Below are 18,352 nucleotides of genomic sequence, written 5' to 3'. Positions count from 1 at the left end.
AAATATCAATTCTTCGGTTCGCCTGAAAAAAATCCTGGTACAGTCCCCTACTACATTGGTGGCACAGGAACGAGCACAGCGTCTCTTACTTGGCCCTGCGTCCGGTGGTCCAGACCCACATGCTCTTTTCTGACACCTGTGCTCCATGTGGTTGCTTCTGTCCCTCTTCCTGATGCAGGCCCAGGTCTGCTCTCTGCTTCTAAAGCTGTCACTTAGGACCATCCATAAAAAGCCTTCTCTTGACCTGTCCTCTTTGTCTAGCTATCACCCCATATCACTTCTCCCACTTGCCTCAAAGCCACCTGAACATGTCCATCCACTTCTCTTCCTACTCTCTCCTCGAACTACAATCTGGCTTCCAACCTCACCACTCAACTGAAACTATCCTAACCAAAGTCACCAATGATCTGCTAAGTGCCAAATTACATTACTCTGTCTTCCTACTGGACCTGTCCTCTGCCTTTGACACAGTTGACAACTCCCTTTTGTTACAAATGTTTTCTCTTGACATCACAGACTATCTTCTGGATCACCTTATAGTCTGGACATTTACTGTCTCCCACTTACACACCACCTCCTTGTCTCTTCTCCCTCTGCTGGTGTACCTAAAGGATCTTTCCTCGGACCCTTGCTCTTCTTAGTCTCGACCTTCCATTTGGGACAGCTGATAGAGCCCCATCGCTTTCAGTATGACCTCTATGCCAACGACACAAATTTACCTCTCTGGTCCAGATGTCACCTTACTATCCAGAATTCCACAATGTCTATCTACAGGGTGGGCCATTTATATGGATACACCTTAATAAAATGGGAATGGTTGGTGATATTAACTTCCTGTTTGTGGCACATTAGTATATGTGAGGGGGGAAACTTTTCAAGATGGGTGGTGACCATGGCGGCCATTTTGAATCCAATTTCTGTTTTTTCAACAGGAAGAGGGTCATGTGACACATCAAACTTATTGGGAATTTCACATGAAAAACAATGGTGTGCTTGGTTTTAACGTAACTTTATTCTTTCATGAGTTATTTACAAGTTTCTCTTTGTTTACAGCCATTGACATGTCACCGAGGTTAACACGTGAGGAGCGGATAGAAATTGTGTTGATGTCTGGTGAATGCAGTAACCGGGTCATTGCAGCAGATTTCAATACAAGACACCCTATGAGACCACCCATCTCCCATGCTACAGTTAGCAAACTGCTTGCTAAGTTTCGTGAAACTGGTTCAGTGTTGGATTTGCCAAAATGTGGACGCATGAAATCTGTCTCTAATGAAGAAACATCAGTGGCTGTCCTAGCTTCATTCAGCAAGAGCCCACAGCATAGCACTCGCCGCATGTCACTGGAGAGTGGCATTAGTCGAACATCCCTTCGGCAGATATTAGCTACTCACAAATGGCACCCTTACAAACTCCAGCTACTGCAGCATCTCAACGAGGATGACCCAGATCAGCGCACTGAATTTGCAGAATGAGCAAAACAAAAATTGGAACAGGACCCTCAGTTTACGCAGAAGATTTTGTTCAGTGATGAGGCAAACTTTTATGTGAATGTTGAAGTTAACAAACAAAACCACCGCTATTGGTCTGACACTTACCCACATTGGATAGATCCCTCCAAGACTGTTGGAACAAAAAAATTTATGGTATGGTGTGGTATATGGGGTACAAAGATAGTGGGGCCATTCTTCATCAATGGAAACCTCAAGGCCACTGGATATGCGAAATTGCTACATGATGATGTGTTTCCCTCTTTATGCACTGAAGCTGGCACGTTCCCTCAGTTTTTCCAGCAAGATGGTGCACCACCACATTATGGGTGTCAGATCCAAACATTCCTAGATGAACAGTTTCCTGGAAAGTGGATTGGTCGTCGTGGGCCAGTTGAATGGCCCCCAAGGTCTCCCGATCTGACCCCTTAGACTTTTATCTTTGGGGTCATCTGAAGGCACTTGTCTATGCTGTGAAGATACGAGATGTGCAGCACCTGAAACTACGGATACTGGAAGCCTGTGCTAGCATTTCTCCTGCGGTGTTGCCATTAGTGTCTGAAGAGTGGGATAAGAGGGTTGCATTGACAATCCAACACAATGGGCAGCACATTGAACACATTTTATAAGTGGTCAGAAACTTGTAAATAACTCATGAAAGAATAAAGTTACGTTAAAACCAAGCACACCATTGTTTTTCTTGTGAAATTCCCAATAAGTTTGATGTGTCACATGACCCTCTTCCTATTGAAAAAACAAAAGTTGGATTCAAAATGACCACCATGGTCACCACCCATCTTGAAAAGTTTCCCCCCTCACATATACTAATGTGCCACAAACAGGAAGTTAATATCACCAACCATTCCCATTTTATTAAGGTGTAACCATATAAATGGCCCACCCTGTACTACATCCTCATTATAATCCTTTTGGTTTCTAAAACAACTCTATGGTGAAAAAAAATATTTATTATCTCTCCCCCATCACACTTAGCGCCCCCCCCCCCCCCCCACAGACCTATCACAGTCAATGGCTGCATGCTCTCTTTGGTCCCACAAGTCCACTGCCTTGGGTTAACCTGATTTTGCCATATTAGCAGCTTCTACCATCACCTAATGTACTCTTTCCCCATCTGTTGTAGATTTTTATATTCTAATACTGTACAGAGTGCTCGCTCCGTACAGTATTGAAACAAAGTTTTGTGTGAAACTACTTCAGATGTTTCATCCAAAGTCGATTCGCTCATCCCTAATGTACACCCATGTTCATATGTATGGTGCAATAATAATAATAAATAATCTGGCAAATTTCTTGCCCATGGTCACAACATTTCAATGTTTTAATCACCAAACCACTTTGTTATCACTTTTGTCTTGTGACGTGGTGCTCCAACATACTGAAAAAGGCATTGTTCATCACCAAGTTGCTGGAGGAGTTTTTGATATTTTTTATTCATGGCAGTGTTTTTAAGTAAAGTGCACAGCGGTGGGACCCACACCTATAAGACAATGGGGGCATATCCTAGCGATATGCCCCCATTGTCCATGATGAGACAACCCCTTTAAGATACTCCATTTTGTACAAACATTTTGGCACAAAAATTCTACCCAGCAAAAAGGTGGCATGAAGTTAGACAAAAGTGTCTTGCCACACACCAAATTTATCAAATGAGTCACTGTGATAAATCTTGCACATCTTTAGACAGTCTATGTTTACACAGTCTGTATTTAAAGGGGACTGACAGCTAATCTGGAGGACCCTCTTCCCTTTGCCTTGTTGGGCAGCAGCTCACATGAGCCAATCACCTGAATCTCCCAGAAAGCACTACACTGTTTAGTGAGAAATATAGCTATATACTTCTATGAATTTGGAAGTAGGGATAAATGACTGAAAGGTGTCTGGACCGCTTGACCTGCTTCACTCTGGGGGGAGTAGGGAAACTACTGAGCATTTCAGTCCACCACTAAATGCAGAAGGTGGACCAGAAGGATAAATGATTCGGGGGGGGGGGGGCTACCAGAGAGAAAATAATGTACATAAAAAAGTGAACATTTTTATCGCTGTATTAATATTACACCAGTCCTTATAAATCCCAATTAGAAAAATACTGCAGATAAGAAATGGCAAGTCCGACAAGCAACTGAAACATGAGAGATTTCTGAAAAAGCCATGTGTATTTTATATTCAGCTTTTCATTTTAAAAAAAACCCACAAACATAAAGCATCAGTAATGCATGTCAGTGGCAGGATCCCTAAAATGAGTCCTTTCATTTCTGGGAGCTAAATCTATAATGATGGAGCACCCAGTAATGTGAGTACAATCATTTTAACCTACTGAAAGAGAAATAAAAATAAACGGCATACTTTTTCCCATTAAAGAATCCTAACATTTAAATTAAATACATTTTCTTATACTTTATTATATTAAAAAGTAATCTAGAATCAAGACTGTATAGCTACATAAGGCACAAAGTGACCACATGTCCACTAGCAACTTGACCTAGTTCTGCCCCTCTGAGAACTTTTCTAAATGTGTACTTAGGCCTCGTGCTGACAGACTATGCAGTTTGGTGAACGTTTTCAGCAGAATCGTTTCTAGGAGTCTAGGATGATTTGAAGTAACCGAATACATGAAAGCTGCTCGTCAGACTACAACTTGGAGTGTGTTACATTATCCCAGACTTACGGACAATGACCTGACATATGCAAAAGTGGTCTAAAATATGAGTATTTTCGATGACAATAAAAAAATAAATAAAGATTATATGTATAATTATTGACTTTAATTTGCTTTAGAGTGCAGGATATTTATGGAAAAGTATTGATAAAGTGTTTTATCACATAAAAAATGCAGATAGAAATATACAGGTTGGGCCACAGAAAACAGACCCCCTACTCCCCTTGTGTTTTTTGTACAGGATAATGCTTACCGGGCCTCAATCATCATAGCTGTCTTACAGTAAAACTGGCGTTGATGCAGACATTGGTCCAGGCTTCATTTTGCCAAAGCATTTTAAGAAATGAATGCGGCCCATCATTTCCTTCCCTGCCAATCAAGTGGGGCTCTTTTTGGAGGACTGTAGTGTTGGGCGTGAGTGTGTTGTATTAAATAAAATAAAATAAAATTTGATAATGGAGGCCTATGCATTCACAAGCTCATTCAAAAGAACACACAGGAGTGTCTTGCTGGTCAATTTCTGGACATTTCTGTTCCACCAAAAAGCAGTAGAGAGGATTTGGTGCAGAGGTGGCATAACACATCTCCATGGCCAATTCCCATTAAAAATAAATAGACAGCCATGCGTTGGGACACCCATTATATGTTATTATAAAAAGCCTGAGGAAATCACACAAAAATTATCCCATCAAGCACATGTCAACGTGTGTTGAAATCACTTCAACGGAAGCCAGAATGTCAGGTCTGAGGAGATAAAAGGGAGGATAAGTAGACGTGTGTGGCGTATTGCAATTGAACGGACATTTGGGCCCATTGCAACACGTCCTGTCCGATGAAGCGTGGTTCCATCTACCTGGAAGTGTTAATTCACAGAACAACAGGTACTGGCACACCGAAAATTCAAATGAGCTGCACGAAAAGCCACTTCATGATCCAAAAATATGTTTGATGCACAGCTATGGGTAGGCAGACTATTTCTTGGTGAAAATATGAACACAGCCTTGTACATGGACATCTTCCTGGTGCAATTCGATAAGAGTGTTAAGTGATCACAGGTGTGAGTGCTGATTCTTTCAGCAAGACGGGCAACTTGCCTTACGTTGCATGTGTTCCTGTGCAAAGGTCATGCAGTACAACATACGGTGAGCAAAATATTGTGGTCTCCACTGTTACAAGGTCTAATAGTGTGCACCTTTTATCTGCGGGGTTACTTGAAGGTTAATCCTAGGAGAACCTTGCATAGCTGCTGGTGGAAACCACTTCCAGCTTCTCCTGGAACAGTTAAGTACTACATCCTTCCATTATCCTGTACAAACCACACAAGTTAAACAAAGTTCTGTTGTTCATGGCCCACCCGGTATATCTAACCTGGCATAACCAAATGTGTCCGTGGTGCCCGAGGACCAATGGGTCCACTGGCTGTCTAAATACACTATCAAGAAAAAAAACAGGTCCTTACAATGAGATCATTAAAGAACTGTGGTAAGGATTCATTGGCACATATTAAGTCCATAAAAGTGCTAATGTGATAGAGAATCCAAGAAAACATCAGTCCTACGACTACATTCATGAGCAGCTCCCATAGATAGGATCTTTCCCACCCATCTTACAAACACTGCAGTTTCCTGTCCATCTATTGAGATTAACAAATAATGCGTAAAATGAAAAGTGGCCAGCGAAGAGAGAAAAATCTGCAATATATTTTTGTATTTTAAAACAGGTATCCAAGATTAGCGGAACCATTCAAATTCTAAAAAAGTGCCCTAGAAACTATGGAAGAGAAACCTCCCCGAATGAGCGGCCATCAGTTATGATGCTGAGATGTGGAGGGACAGGCAGTGTTTCACAGCTGAAATGGTCTGTTAAGCTCACCTGAAATAACCCACTTCTCTCTGTACTCTCTTACAATCCTCTTTAAGTCCTGTTAGACTATGTAATTCTGCACAAAATTGCCTGCAATCTTGTACCCAGCACTCCAGGCCCACACATACCCTGTACACTTTTTATCCCAGGACTAACTTTACCCTATACACTACAATCGCAATCACATGATCTCACAAGCAGCGTCCTGAAGAACTCTGGATCCTGCACACTAATCTAGGTGCCAAATTATCTTGTACTGTGTTAAAAAGAGTCTTGAAAAAGCTGCACCATTTTGTATATAGCTTATTTGAATACATCCGGCTACAGATCATCTTTATGTTGTGGCGGGTGATGCATTTTCTACATATCCATCTGGGGAAAGGCACTTGATTACTGAGATTTCGCCTCCAGTGCACCAAGACCTGCAAGATGATATTGCAAAAATTAATGTGACACAAAGCGACACAAAATGAAAAAGTTCTGCTGCAAGCTATTGGATATTAGAAGCCCTATGGGAGTTGGAAAGGCAAAGGATGATAAACCTGACACAGAGCCAGTTACAATATGGAGATTTCTTTTTTTTTTTAAGGTCCTATTCACATGCTAGCACACTGAGGCCTGCGCTCTTTAAGTACCCACCAATCACAAGAACAGGGGTACAATGTTCCCCGTTTAAATGGAGCAGTGGTTATACAAGCTTACTTTGACGAAAATGGCAGCTCACATTCATGACTGCCACTGCATTCAAATGGGGACACAAGGCTCCCATTCTCGTCGCTGAAAATAAATAGAAGCCAGTTGTCTCTGACTTCTTTCGGTCAGCTCTTAGTTGTATAGGGCACTGAAAGACAAGTGTAGCATTACTTAAAGGGGTTATCCAAGACCTATAATGCACCCCCCCTCCCAAAGAGGTTGCACTTACCTTGCTCCCCGACACCCGCGTCGCTTCTGATGCTGGCACGGCCGCCGCTGCATCTCCCCGGTTGCCGGATGTTTTCACCTGCACGACTGGGAGATGCAGCAGTGGCAACGTGGGTGACGGAAGGCAAGGTAAGTACAACCTCTGTAAGGGGAACATGGGGGGGGGATGCATTATAGGTCTTGGATAACCCTTTTAAGGTGAATGTGTCATCAGAAAATCACCTATTGTTTAAATCATGTTAGGTTTAACATATTCTTAAATAATTTGTTGACGTTATGATATTTTTCATTTTCCACGTCAATATCTATATTTAAAGAAAAAACATAAAATTCTGCAGTTTTTATACTAAACACTAATCCAAATAATAGGCGCCACTTCTCTGTCTGTACATATCTCATTAATGCAGTTATCTGCTTATCTGTTGTTCTAATTCTGCCTGTAAAGATATCACCTCTGTGTATAGATAAGACAGGATCCACCATTCACAATAGGTGATCGTCAAAGCTCATCTATTCTTTCCTTGTACAATAACCTCTGCACAGGTCACAGAGCATGCCTAGAATCCCTTCCCTAGAAGTCAATGAGGTTCGCCCTGACCATTGTGTCTATGGATTATGGGACTGCTGTAAAACAATTTTCCTACAGCTTTCTAAATGCTGTAAAAAACAGCTCAGGCAAGATAATAATGTTCAGGAAATAGAATAAATAAATCTGCAATCAAAAAATAAAACCATTAGAAAAAACGACATGTCACTATCTGGTTTTACCTGACAGATAAAATTCATGGTGACACATTTCCTTTAAAGGGGCTGTCCTACGAAAAATATTCTACAGTTTTCAAACCAGCACCTGGATCTCAATACTTTTGCAATTGTATGTAATTAAAAATTTTGCATAGCCACCGAGTTATTCAATAAAATGTATCTGTATAGCGCCACCTGCTGTTTTTTTCTTCTGATTTCTTTGACCTGCTCACTGAGATGGTCGCACATGCTCAATTTCATCCTTCAACTGCCTCCTGACTTTTGATAGGGAGAGCTGAGACACACCCCCTTAGCTGCAGCAGAAAAGACACTCCCCTTGAGCTGTCAGCTTGATATAAATCTAGCAGAACAATGAATGGAGAGATCTCTGGATCCATGTGAGGTACAGGGCTGGTTCTAGCTTTGTAAGAAAGAGATTGTCATGTACTATATGATGTCTGATTTTCATTTTTACATTAGTCATGGGATAACTCCTTTAAGGCCATTTAAATAAATGTCCAACTAGGGATGGACATGCTGAATTTCCAGAGCAATAGCTGCTCTTCAGGGTAGTCCTCCATTATTGCTCATAGAAGGGGTATTGAGGAGGGAACTTCTTTATCATGTCTTAATAAGGTATACAGAGGTTGTCTTTATGGGACAACCCCATATAGCTAGAGAGTAGACAACCCCATATAGCTAGTATATGAGAGAGTAGTGGATGCATGGAATAGCCTTCCTGCAGAAGTGGTAGCTGCAAATACAGTGGAGGAGTTTAAGCATGCATGGGATAGGCATAAGGCCATCCTTCATATAAGATAGGGCCAAGGGCTATTCATAGTATTTAGTATATTGGGCAGACTAGATGGGCCAAATGGTTCTTATCTGCCGACACATTCTATGTTTCTATGTTTCTATGATAGGGGAGCTTATTATAAGTGACAGATCAACCTTAATTATAACAACGAACCTCAATCTAAAATATAGAGGGGAAACAACACACACCACATAGAAAGTACACAGCCCCAGATTGTGTAGTGCTGGTTGTGTGTGGCATATCTTTACACTGGGCTTTTAATGTCACAGATAAAATGTTTAGCAAAGATGATTTTTCATATTTATTGTGGAACTCTTGCTTGAATCACCTGAACATTCATCTTTACACATATCATTCTTGTCTCATTATCCGGTCCCTTCTACTTGTGTTGACACGGATGTGATCACTTCACCTTGGGGTACATAGCTCTCATCCAGGCGGACTCTCTTCGCCTCTGGTTCTTTTTGGGTCTCTCGATCAACAGCACTGGACACAGCCACAGGGAGCGAGGTGCTTGCCTGAGCCAGGAGCTGCAGCGGGTTGGTAAGAGCTGGCGGACAGCAGGATTAGGTACAGGATTATTGTGTTATTCAGCGGTAACAAGCTTTTCACTTAAGTCATACAGGACATTAGAATTTTTTGGGGTAATTCATAAATCAAGTGGCAAAGTTATCATAAAACATACTGTAAATGTACTCTAAAGGTAATCTAGACACACAATAAAAGCCGTCCAATCTGCTTGATAACAAATACAATCAGCCGCAACACAATGTCGAGATGCAGAACTCTATATTGTCACCTTTATTTGGCCATTTTAACCACTTCCCATCTGGGCCATTTGCCCCCTTCCTGACCAGGCCTAATTTTGCAAATCTGACATATCTCACTTTATGTGGTAATAACTTTGGACTTATCCAAGTCATTCAGAGATTGTTTTCTCGTGACACATTGTTCTTCATGATAGTCATAAATTTGAGTCAATATATTTCACCTTTATTTATGAAAAAATCCCAAATTTACCAAAGATTTTGAAAAATTTGCAATTTAGTAAATTTCAATTTCTCTGCTTTTAAAACAGAAAGTGATACCTCATAAAATATTTATTACTTAACATTCCCCATATGTCTACTTTATGTTGGCATCATTTTGGAAATGTAATTTTATTTTTTTTGGACGTTAGAAGGCTTAGAAGTTTAGAAGCAATTCTTCAAATTTTTAAGAAAATTGCCAAAACCCACTTTTTAAGGACCAGTTCAGGTCTGAAGTCACTTTGTGGGGCCTACATAGTGGATACCCCCATAAATGACCCCATTATAGAAACTACACCCCTCAAGTTACTTAAAACAGATTTTACAAACTTTGTTAACCCTTTAGGCGTTCCACAAGAATTAAAGGAAAATGGAGATCAAATTTTAAAATTTCACTTTTTTGGCAGATTTTCCATTTTAATCCAATTTTTTCTTTAACACATCGATGGTTAACAGCCAAACAAAACTCAATATTTATTACCCAGATTCTACGGTTTACAGAAACACCCCACATGTGGTCATAAACTGCTGTATGGGCACACGGCAGGGCGCAGAAGAAAAGGAACTCCACATGGTTTTTAGATGCCATGTCCCATTTGAAGCCCCCCTGATGCACCCTTACAGTAGAAACTCCCAAGAAGTGACCCTATTTTGGAAACTAGGGGATAAGGTGCCAATTTTATTGGTACTATTTTTGGGTACATATGATTTTTTGATCATTCATTATAACACTTTATGGGGCAAGGTGACCAAAAAATTGGTTGTTTTAGCACAGTTTTCTATTTATTTTAATTTCTTTATTTTTACAGTGGTCACCTGAGGGAATCGGTCAAGTGACATTTTTATAGAGCAGATAGTTACGGATGTGGTGATACCTAATATGTATACTTTTTCTTATTTATTTAAGTTTTACACATATAGCATTTTTGCTATTGCTATGCTATTTTACACAAAATAGCATTTTTGAAACAAAAAAAATTATGTTTTAATGTATCCATGTTCTGAGAGCTATAGTTTTATTTTTTGAGAGATTTTCTTATGTAGGGGCTAATTTTTTGCGGGATGAGGTGACGGTTTTATTGGTACCATTTTGTGGGACATACGCCTTTTTGATCACTTGGTGTTGCACTTTTTGTGATGTAAGGTGACAAAAATGGCTTTTTTTTTTGACAGTTATTATTATTATTTTTTTATGGTGTTTATCGGACTGGGTCAATTATGTGATATATTTATAGAGCCGACCGTCACGGACGCGGCAATACCAAATATGTCTATTTTTTTTGTATTCCTTACTTGGGGAATTTTTTTGTGAAACCTTTTTTTTTTTTTTTCAATTGTAACACTTTATTTTACACTTTTCGTCCCCCATAAGGTCATACAAGACCTCTCGGGGACATTTACTTCACTTTTTTTTCACTGTTGATTTCTCCTGTAACTGTGCTGACATAGTAGCCCCAGGTACAGGAGAAATACACCCCCCCAGAGAGGCTGTACAGCGCAATACAGCTCCTGCACTCTCCGGTCCCGGCGATCACATGACCGCCGGGCCGGAACAGGAAGTGCATAGCGCTTCCTGCTCTGCATACACAGCGCTCGGTGCTGCTGTGTATGCAGCGATCCAGAAGGCAGGGACACCTGGGAACTGTCCCTGCCTTCTCTCTGGGTTGCCCTGCTGTCACTGACAGCGGGCAACCCGATCAGCAGCTGCACGATTAGCGTGCAGCTGCAGTTTCTGAATGGACGTTCTGGAACGTCCATTCAGAAATAGAGAACCACCTCCCGGACGTTTTTAGTCTATGGGCGGACGTGAGGTGTTTAATGTTATATTTTACAGTCTTTAGTATTAAACAAGTAGTCTACATACCATAGATATTTCCAGGAAGACTGGCAGTTGTCACAACCTCTTTTGTCACCACTGGAGAGTGCTGGGCTATACTGACGGGGGCAGTTGGCTGTAGAAGGGTAACTTTCTGCCCCTGAACAGTCTGGGGCAATGCACTAGCTACAGTCTGAATAACTCTGCTGGCAGTTGGAAGAGTAGGAATCGTAGCGAAGGTGATAGTATTAACCTCATCCTTCATGCCTGCGAAATGACACAGAATATTTTCATACAGGAATCCATTACTGATTAACATCCTATGAAATAAACATACAAGAGGATACTGGACAATAAAGCAATAAATGCTTCAGCTCTATGCGGTTATCACAAAGTCTGCACATTTACGGCAGACGTTCTGTACCTCTAAAGCTGGATGACACTCATGAAATATTCTTTCTATCCACTGTAACCGTATGAGAGTGAATATAATCATATGCTACAACATACAGCAAATACTCAGTTATATACATGATGTTCATTTCTTGAGAATGTTCACAGTCATAAGCTGCCCTTGATGACTACATCTCTACTTTCATGAAATATCCAATTACATTGCAGAGGTATATCTGATCGGCAGACATAAGCAATTCTCACTGACTTCAGCAGGACTGCATTAAAAAGGATGTTCTGTGCACCACATTGTCTCATTACGCTGCCCATAAAGTGCATTCTATTGCAGCTTCAGTCATGCACCTAGGGGTATTCCTATATCAGAAGTTGGGGGGCATATCACTAGGATATGCCCCCAATGTCTGATAGGTGCAGGTCTTAGAATGGAGCCCGCAAAGTGCCGGAGGGTGCACCATGCATGCATGGCCGCCCTCCATTCCTATGGAAGCAATGAAAATAGGCTAGTGCTGGCTTGGCTATTTCAGTCAGCCACATAGAAGTGAATGGAGAAGTGGCCGCACTTGTGCAGTGCACTTCCCATTCATTTCAATGGGACCTCAAAAAACAGCTGAGCATGCCACTGAGCTATTTTCGGTGCTCCCATAGGAAAGAAAAGAGGGCGGTCGTGCATGCACGGTGTGCGGGCTCCGTTCTAACTATAGCGCTATGCCCCCAATGTCCGAGATGGGAATACCCCTTTAAATGTGTTTTCCACTTTTTGGATATTGATGACCTACCCAGAAGTCCAGGGGTGTACCAGTGTGTACCTAGCAATAGGTCTGTCTCAGACCTTCAGCTAAAGGAAGATATCCCTAAACTGAGAATACAGAAGGAGCGAGGAGGCTCAGGAGGACTTTCAAACCTTTCTCTGGCTGCTGCATTATCATAGTATATAGCCTAAACAGAAAAGGTACAGCTAAGACTAAAAGTCGATGGAAATTGTGTGTAGAACAAAACAAACCGTATCTTGTCAACAAGAGCAATATATTCTGACCTCTGGCATCCATAACTGTTCCTCGTATTTCATCTCTGGTACAAGGTGGCCTCTGGTTTGCAATTATGTATCCATTTGCTGAGTTGGTAGGTGTGGTCAGCACCTGCACCATGGTGACGGTAGGTGCTTGCTGCACCACATGGATGGCATGACTTGTTGGCTGTGAGGTCATGATGGAAGCAGGCATGTAGGCCAAAGGTTTGGCCACAAAATTTGGTTGGGGTACAGGCTTTGTCATGATAACTGGCTGAGAGCTCACCGGGGAACCTGTCACAGAATATAAATACTGGTTTATGAAGAATAAATACATACATTATCTAAATATACGTATAGATAAATAAGTCATACATATGCAAGAACAATTATGGAAAAAGCTATTCGAATTTTACTGATCAGCTCTAAAGCTTCCGTTCAGCAACCCTATTTATTCCTTAATACTGTTAGTGCAAGGGCAGGGACTCTCTAAATAATAAAGCTGCATTAAAACTGGAATTTATGCTGGAAAGCTGCCGGATTCCCAGTTGGATCCAATTATAGTCAGTGAGGATCTGGCAGTGTGGGGCAGTATCGGGTTTTGCCGGATACAGTAACTCTGGTTGTCTGTTCCTCTGACAGAGTTGGTTGCTGCATATGTGCACATTTGCCCCACCTAACTAATAGGCGACCTTGATTAAGGTGGTACATATAGGTGTGCGTGCTCCTCCTCTCATCGGTTGCTGGGTGCACACAGAGGTAACTAGGAGCAACACACTATATGCGCAGGGTCTGCTGTCCTGAATATAGATGCCCATATGGCATAGGTAGGTTTAGAGCAGGACCTGCCTGACCGAGACCACCGTGGCGCTGGGTAGGTGGGCACAGATGTGTTTTGATCAAAATATATTGGCTAAGAGTCTCAGATTTTATCATTAGAGTGAGGACTTAGTCCATATGTTATGTTTGAATCAATTGTTCTAGTGCAGGGGTGGACAACCTTACAAACACAAAGAACCAGGAAAAAAAACAAAAAAAATCGTATGACTGCCAGGAGCCACAAGCTTACACAGATATGCGTGCACACGACAGTATTACTGCAATTGAGTTTTCAAACATTTAAAAGTGTATTTAAACCACCTCTCCTACCTGTAATGTAGACAGCTTTAGTGAGACTTCTGGCAATCTTTGTTTTTCACAATGTGTTTCAAATCTGGCTTGTACTCAGTCCGCCTCATGCTTAGATGATCGCCCCATGCTCAGATGGCCGCCCCACGCACAGATGACCGCCCCACGCACAGATGGCACCCTCATGCTCGAATGACCCTCTCACCCCCATTCTGAGATCATGTGTGTGGGGGTGATTTGACATAGCGGAGATGTGAGCATGGGGTGTCTGATTTTAGGTGTCTTATGTGGGCACTGGGGGGGCTTATTTTGTGGGTCTGATGAGGATTTGGGGACCTTATCTGAGCTGGCAACCCCAATCCCCCCCCCCCCCCCCCCCCACCCCACCAATACTTTAAAAAAAAAATTGTACCCCCTCACAGTAGTATTGCCCTTATTGTACAACCTTCAGAGTAGTTTTGTGCAGATATGTGCCCCCTCACAGTAATTATGCCCACATTGTGCCCTCTCACAGTAGTTATGCCCTCTGTGCCCCTTTCACAGTTGTAATGCCCTCTTTGTGCCCCCTTCACAGTAATAATGCCCATTATGCCCCCTTCACAGCAATGCCCATTGTGCCCCCTTAATAGTTGTAATGCACACTGTGCTAGTAAGGCCCTCTGTGCCCCCTCCATAGTAGAAATCCCCATTGTGCCCCCTTCACAGTAATAATGCCCTCTGTGCCCCCTTCACAGCAATAATGCCCTTCATTGTACTAATGCCCTCTGTGCCCCCTCTATAGTAATAAAGCCCCCTGTGCCCCCTCCATAGTAATAAAGCCCCCTGTGCCCCTTCCATAGTAATAAAGCCCCCTGTGCCCCCTCCATAGTAATAAAGCCCCCTGTGCCCCCTCCATAGTAATAAAGCCCCCTGTGCCCCCTCCATAGTAATAAAGCCCCCTGTGCCCCCTCCATAGTAATAAAGCCCCCTGTGCCCCCTCCATAGTAATAAAGCCCCCTGTGCCCCCTCCAAAGTAATAAAGCCCCCTGTGCCCCCTCCATAGTAATAAAGCCCCCTGTGCCCCCTCCATAGTAATAAAGCCCCCTGTGCCCCCTCCATAGTAATAAAGCCCCCTGTGCCCCCTCCATAGTAATAAAGCCCCCTGTGCCCCCTCCATACCGAAGTAATAAAGTAATAAAGTCCTCTGTGCCCCCTCCATAGTAATAAAGTCCCCTGTGCCCCCTCCATAGTAATAAAGCCCCCTGTGCCCCCTCCATAGTAATAAAGCCCCCTGTGCCCCCTCCATAGTAATAAAGCCCCCTGTGCCCCCTCCATAGTAATAAAGCCCCCTGTGCCCCCTCCATTGTAATAAAGCCCCCTGTGCCCCCTCCATAGTAATAAAGCCCCCTGTGCCCCCTTCATAGTAATAAAGCCCCCTGTGCCCCCTCCATACCGAAGTAATAAAGTCCTCTGTGCCCCCTCCATAGTAATAAAGTCCCCTGTGCCCCCTCCATAGTAATAAAGTCCCCTGTGCCCCCTCCATAGTAATAAAGTCCCCTGTGCCCCCTCCATAGTAATAAAGTCCCCTGTGCCCCCTCCATAGTAATAAAGTCCCCTGTGCCCCCTCTGTATTAAAAAAAAAAAAAAAAAACACAGTAACTACTCAGCTTGTCCCGCTCCTGAAGCTCACAGTCCTCTCTCCCCTGCAGGCACAGATCGCGATGCAGCAATGTGTGGGCGGAGCTTATGCAGATCACCGGACTGCAGGCTCCGCCCACACATGCCAGCAGCACGATCTGTGTCTGCAGGCTTAATGGTGGAGCGGGGAGAAGTCTTCCTGCTCCACAATTCACAGCGCCGCCGGCCTGAAGGAGGGGAGGAGCGCAGGGAGCAGAGCGGTGAGTGACAGGACTACAGCTCCCTGCGCTCCAGCAATGAGCGCTTCCATCTGTATTGATGAAAGCGCTCATTGCTTCTGTGTTTGGGCACCTCCTGAGAGCGGAACCCAGGGCGGACCTCCCCCACCCAGCACACCACTGGAGAGCGCTGCTGAGACAAGTGCAAAGTAGAGGAATATCTGGCCCGCTCCCCTGCGAGCTGCATATGTAGACAGAGGAGAGTAAGAGCTGGCCGGACCGCTCCCCTTCGAGCCGCATTCAAAGATGCAAGGAGCCGCGGGATGGCCACCCCTGTTCTAGTGCATTATTTTCCGTGACTTTATAAATGTAGCCATGCACATCCGCATATTTACCATCATATCATGTAGGATGTTTTGTATCTTTTTTTCCATGATTTATTTCATATGTGAACCTACCCTAATCATTTGATGCAGTATAGCCCTTCCTTAATATTTTCCATTCCTTTCAAATTCACTTCTGGCTTAGATTTTTTTTTAAAACTGCACAAAAAACTGAACTAATTGCATGTGTGATTCTAGCCTTAAAGGCTATGTATATCTTTGGGGACAATTTTCTTTTTTATTAGTGCATTGTACTCATTATGAGCTAAAATCATTATTTTTAAATTGGTCTTTTTGAAAATTATGGAGTCCTTTTCTCTGTACAGAGCAGAGATGCTCTAATGGAGGGATCTGAATTTTCTCTGCTCCGTCAGACAGCTAGCTGACGGGCTCGTTATCTCTGCTCTCTGACATTATCAACACTCAAAGTTCAATCCATATCTTACTGATAAGAATGTGGCTTAAATAAGTGTTTATGCCCTCTTAATAATTTAGTGATCAGAGTTATTAGATCACCATCACAGAGTGAAAGTACCAGTCACACAGCTAGAAAAACAGTTAACCCTTTGTGACAGAACGGCTCAATATTTTTAAGACCAATTGAAAAAAATGATTTTTAGCCCCAAATGAGTATAATGCAACCATAAAAAAAAATTGCCCCAGAAGGTGTACATAAACTTTAAGTCTGAAGGATTTTGTCACAAAGTCAATTCTGCTTCAAGGAATTCTGTTATGTCAAATTACTACTAACCTGGTGCACTCTGGGAGTATCGATACTCTGGAACAGAGGCCATCTTAAAACCAAAATCATGTGGAACGGGGGATCCTTCTCGAGACATGCTATCAGGAGTCTGCAGGCCACAGGAATCTGGATAAGTTGGGGAAGCCGGTGCACTCCTAAAGCAAGGACACTAATTATTATTTCAGAAAATAAAATAGCTAAAATAGGGTTGGGTAGTAAACTGCCATTTTACTGAATATCAATTTTAATTTTATAAAAATTATGAAATCAACTGTGCCCCGTAGAAGCTGCAGTCAATAGCAACCACAGCATCTAGGCAGTTAGATAGAGGGAGGGGGATCCCTCTGTCAACATCGCCCCCCACAAATGCAATCACAGGATGTTGATGCTTTGTCATGGCAACTAGGGGCTTAACAAATGCCCCCATACCGGCCATGACTGTATGTCTATTAGACTGTGCCACAGACTAAGGTCTCATGCACACCACTATGTCAGTTTTGCGGTTGGCAAATCATGGATCCGCACAACATGGATAACGACCATGTGCATCCTACATTTTCCTCTTCTGCATGTCCCACCCTATTCTTGTCTGTTTTGTAGACGTTCTATTTATTTTTATTTTTTTTGCGGGGCCGCAGAACGGATATACAGATGTAGACAGCACATCTTTACATCTTTTGTGGCTACATTGAAATGAATGGGTCCACATCGAAACTGCAAAAAAACTATGGTCGTGTCACTGTTACAGTGTTATAGTGCTATAATGCCTTGGAATACAAGGTATAGCGATGTCCACTAGCGGGACTAGAAAATTTAATAATTAAAAAGGTTAATAAAGTTTATTACAACAAAAACAAAAAATTTGATTTTTTTTGTACTCACTGTAAAATCCTTTTCTCGTAGTAGGCATTGGGGGACACAGCACCATGGGTATACGTCCAACTACCACTAGGAGGCACTAGACACAAAAAGTGTTGGCTCCTCCCAGGTGGGCTATACCCTCTCCACAGGCACGAGGCTATTCAGTTTGTACCAAAAGCAGTAGGAGAGAGAAGAAAAGCAAGGAACCAACAACTCCCGAACCGGGAAAGATTAAGAGACCAGCCCGGAGAAGCGGTAGTAAAAACATAGGGTGGGATCTGTGTCCCCCAATGCCTACTACGAGAAAAGGATTTTACGGTGAGTACAAAAAATAGAATTTTCTCGTGCATGGCATTGGGGGACACAGCACCATGGGACGTCCCAAAGCAGTTCCCGAGGGTGGAAAAAGAACAGCCATGCCACCGGTTGGGCATACAGGTGCAGGAGAACCATGTGACCCAACAGGACAAAACACGGAATGGGCAAGAGTTAACATAACAAGGAAGAAACCTCAAGGAAGAAGCAGTGAAGACTGCCAGCACTCCAGGACAAATGCCTGGAAGAAAATCCCAAATGCAAGAAGGCGGCAAAGGGGAACACCGAGCTCAGCCAAGGGCTGGAGAAAAA

General features: G+C 42.7%; 1 protein-coding gene across 2 annotated transcripts in view; it reads right to left on the bottom strand.

Moving 5' to 3' along the window:
• Positions 1 to 5,476: 5,476 nt before the first annotated feature.
• The window catches only part of FOXK1 (forkhead box K1), a 63,164-nt gene continuing 50,288 nt past the window's right edge, over positions 5,477 to 18,352 (bottom strand). The window contains exons 6-10 of one of the 2 annotated variants that reach the window (XM_040439259.1): positions 16,874 to 17,019; positions 12,804 to 13,070; positions 11,405 to 11,623; positions 8,925 to 9,062; positions 5,477 to 6,452 (exon numbers count right to left, since the gene is read on the bottom strand). In XM_040439259.1, coding sequence (XP_040295193.1) covers positions 6,421 to 6,452; positions 8,925 to 9,062; positions 11,405 to 11,623; positions 12,804 to 13,070; positions 16,874 to 17,019 — 802 coding nt within the window. In that variant the 3' untranslated portion in view covers positions 5,477 to 6,420. Of the gene's footprint in view, positions 6,453 to 8,840; positions 9,063 to 11,404; positions 11,624 to 12,803; positions 13,071 to 16,873; positions 17,020 to 18,352 lie in introns of both variants that reach the window. The other variant, XM_040439258.1, reaches the window with a different exon arrangement.

The sequence above is a fragment of the Bufo bufo genome, chromosome 7, assembly GCF_905171765.1.
Source record: "Bufo bufo chromosome 7, aBufBuf1.1, whole genome shotgun sequence".
In the NCBI taxonomy this organism is placed as follows: Eukaryota; Metazoa; Chordata; class Amphibia; order Anura; family Bufonidae; genus Bufo; species Bufo bufo.
This window is presented reverse-complemented; position numbering and strand designations above follow the sequence as displayed.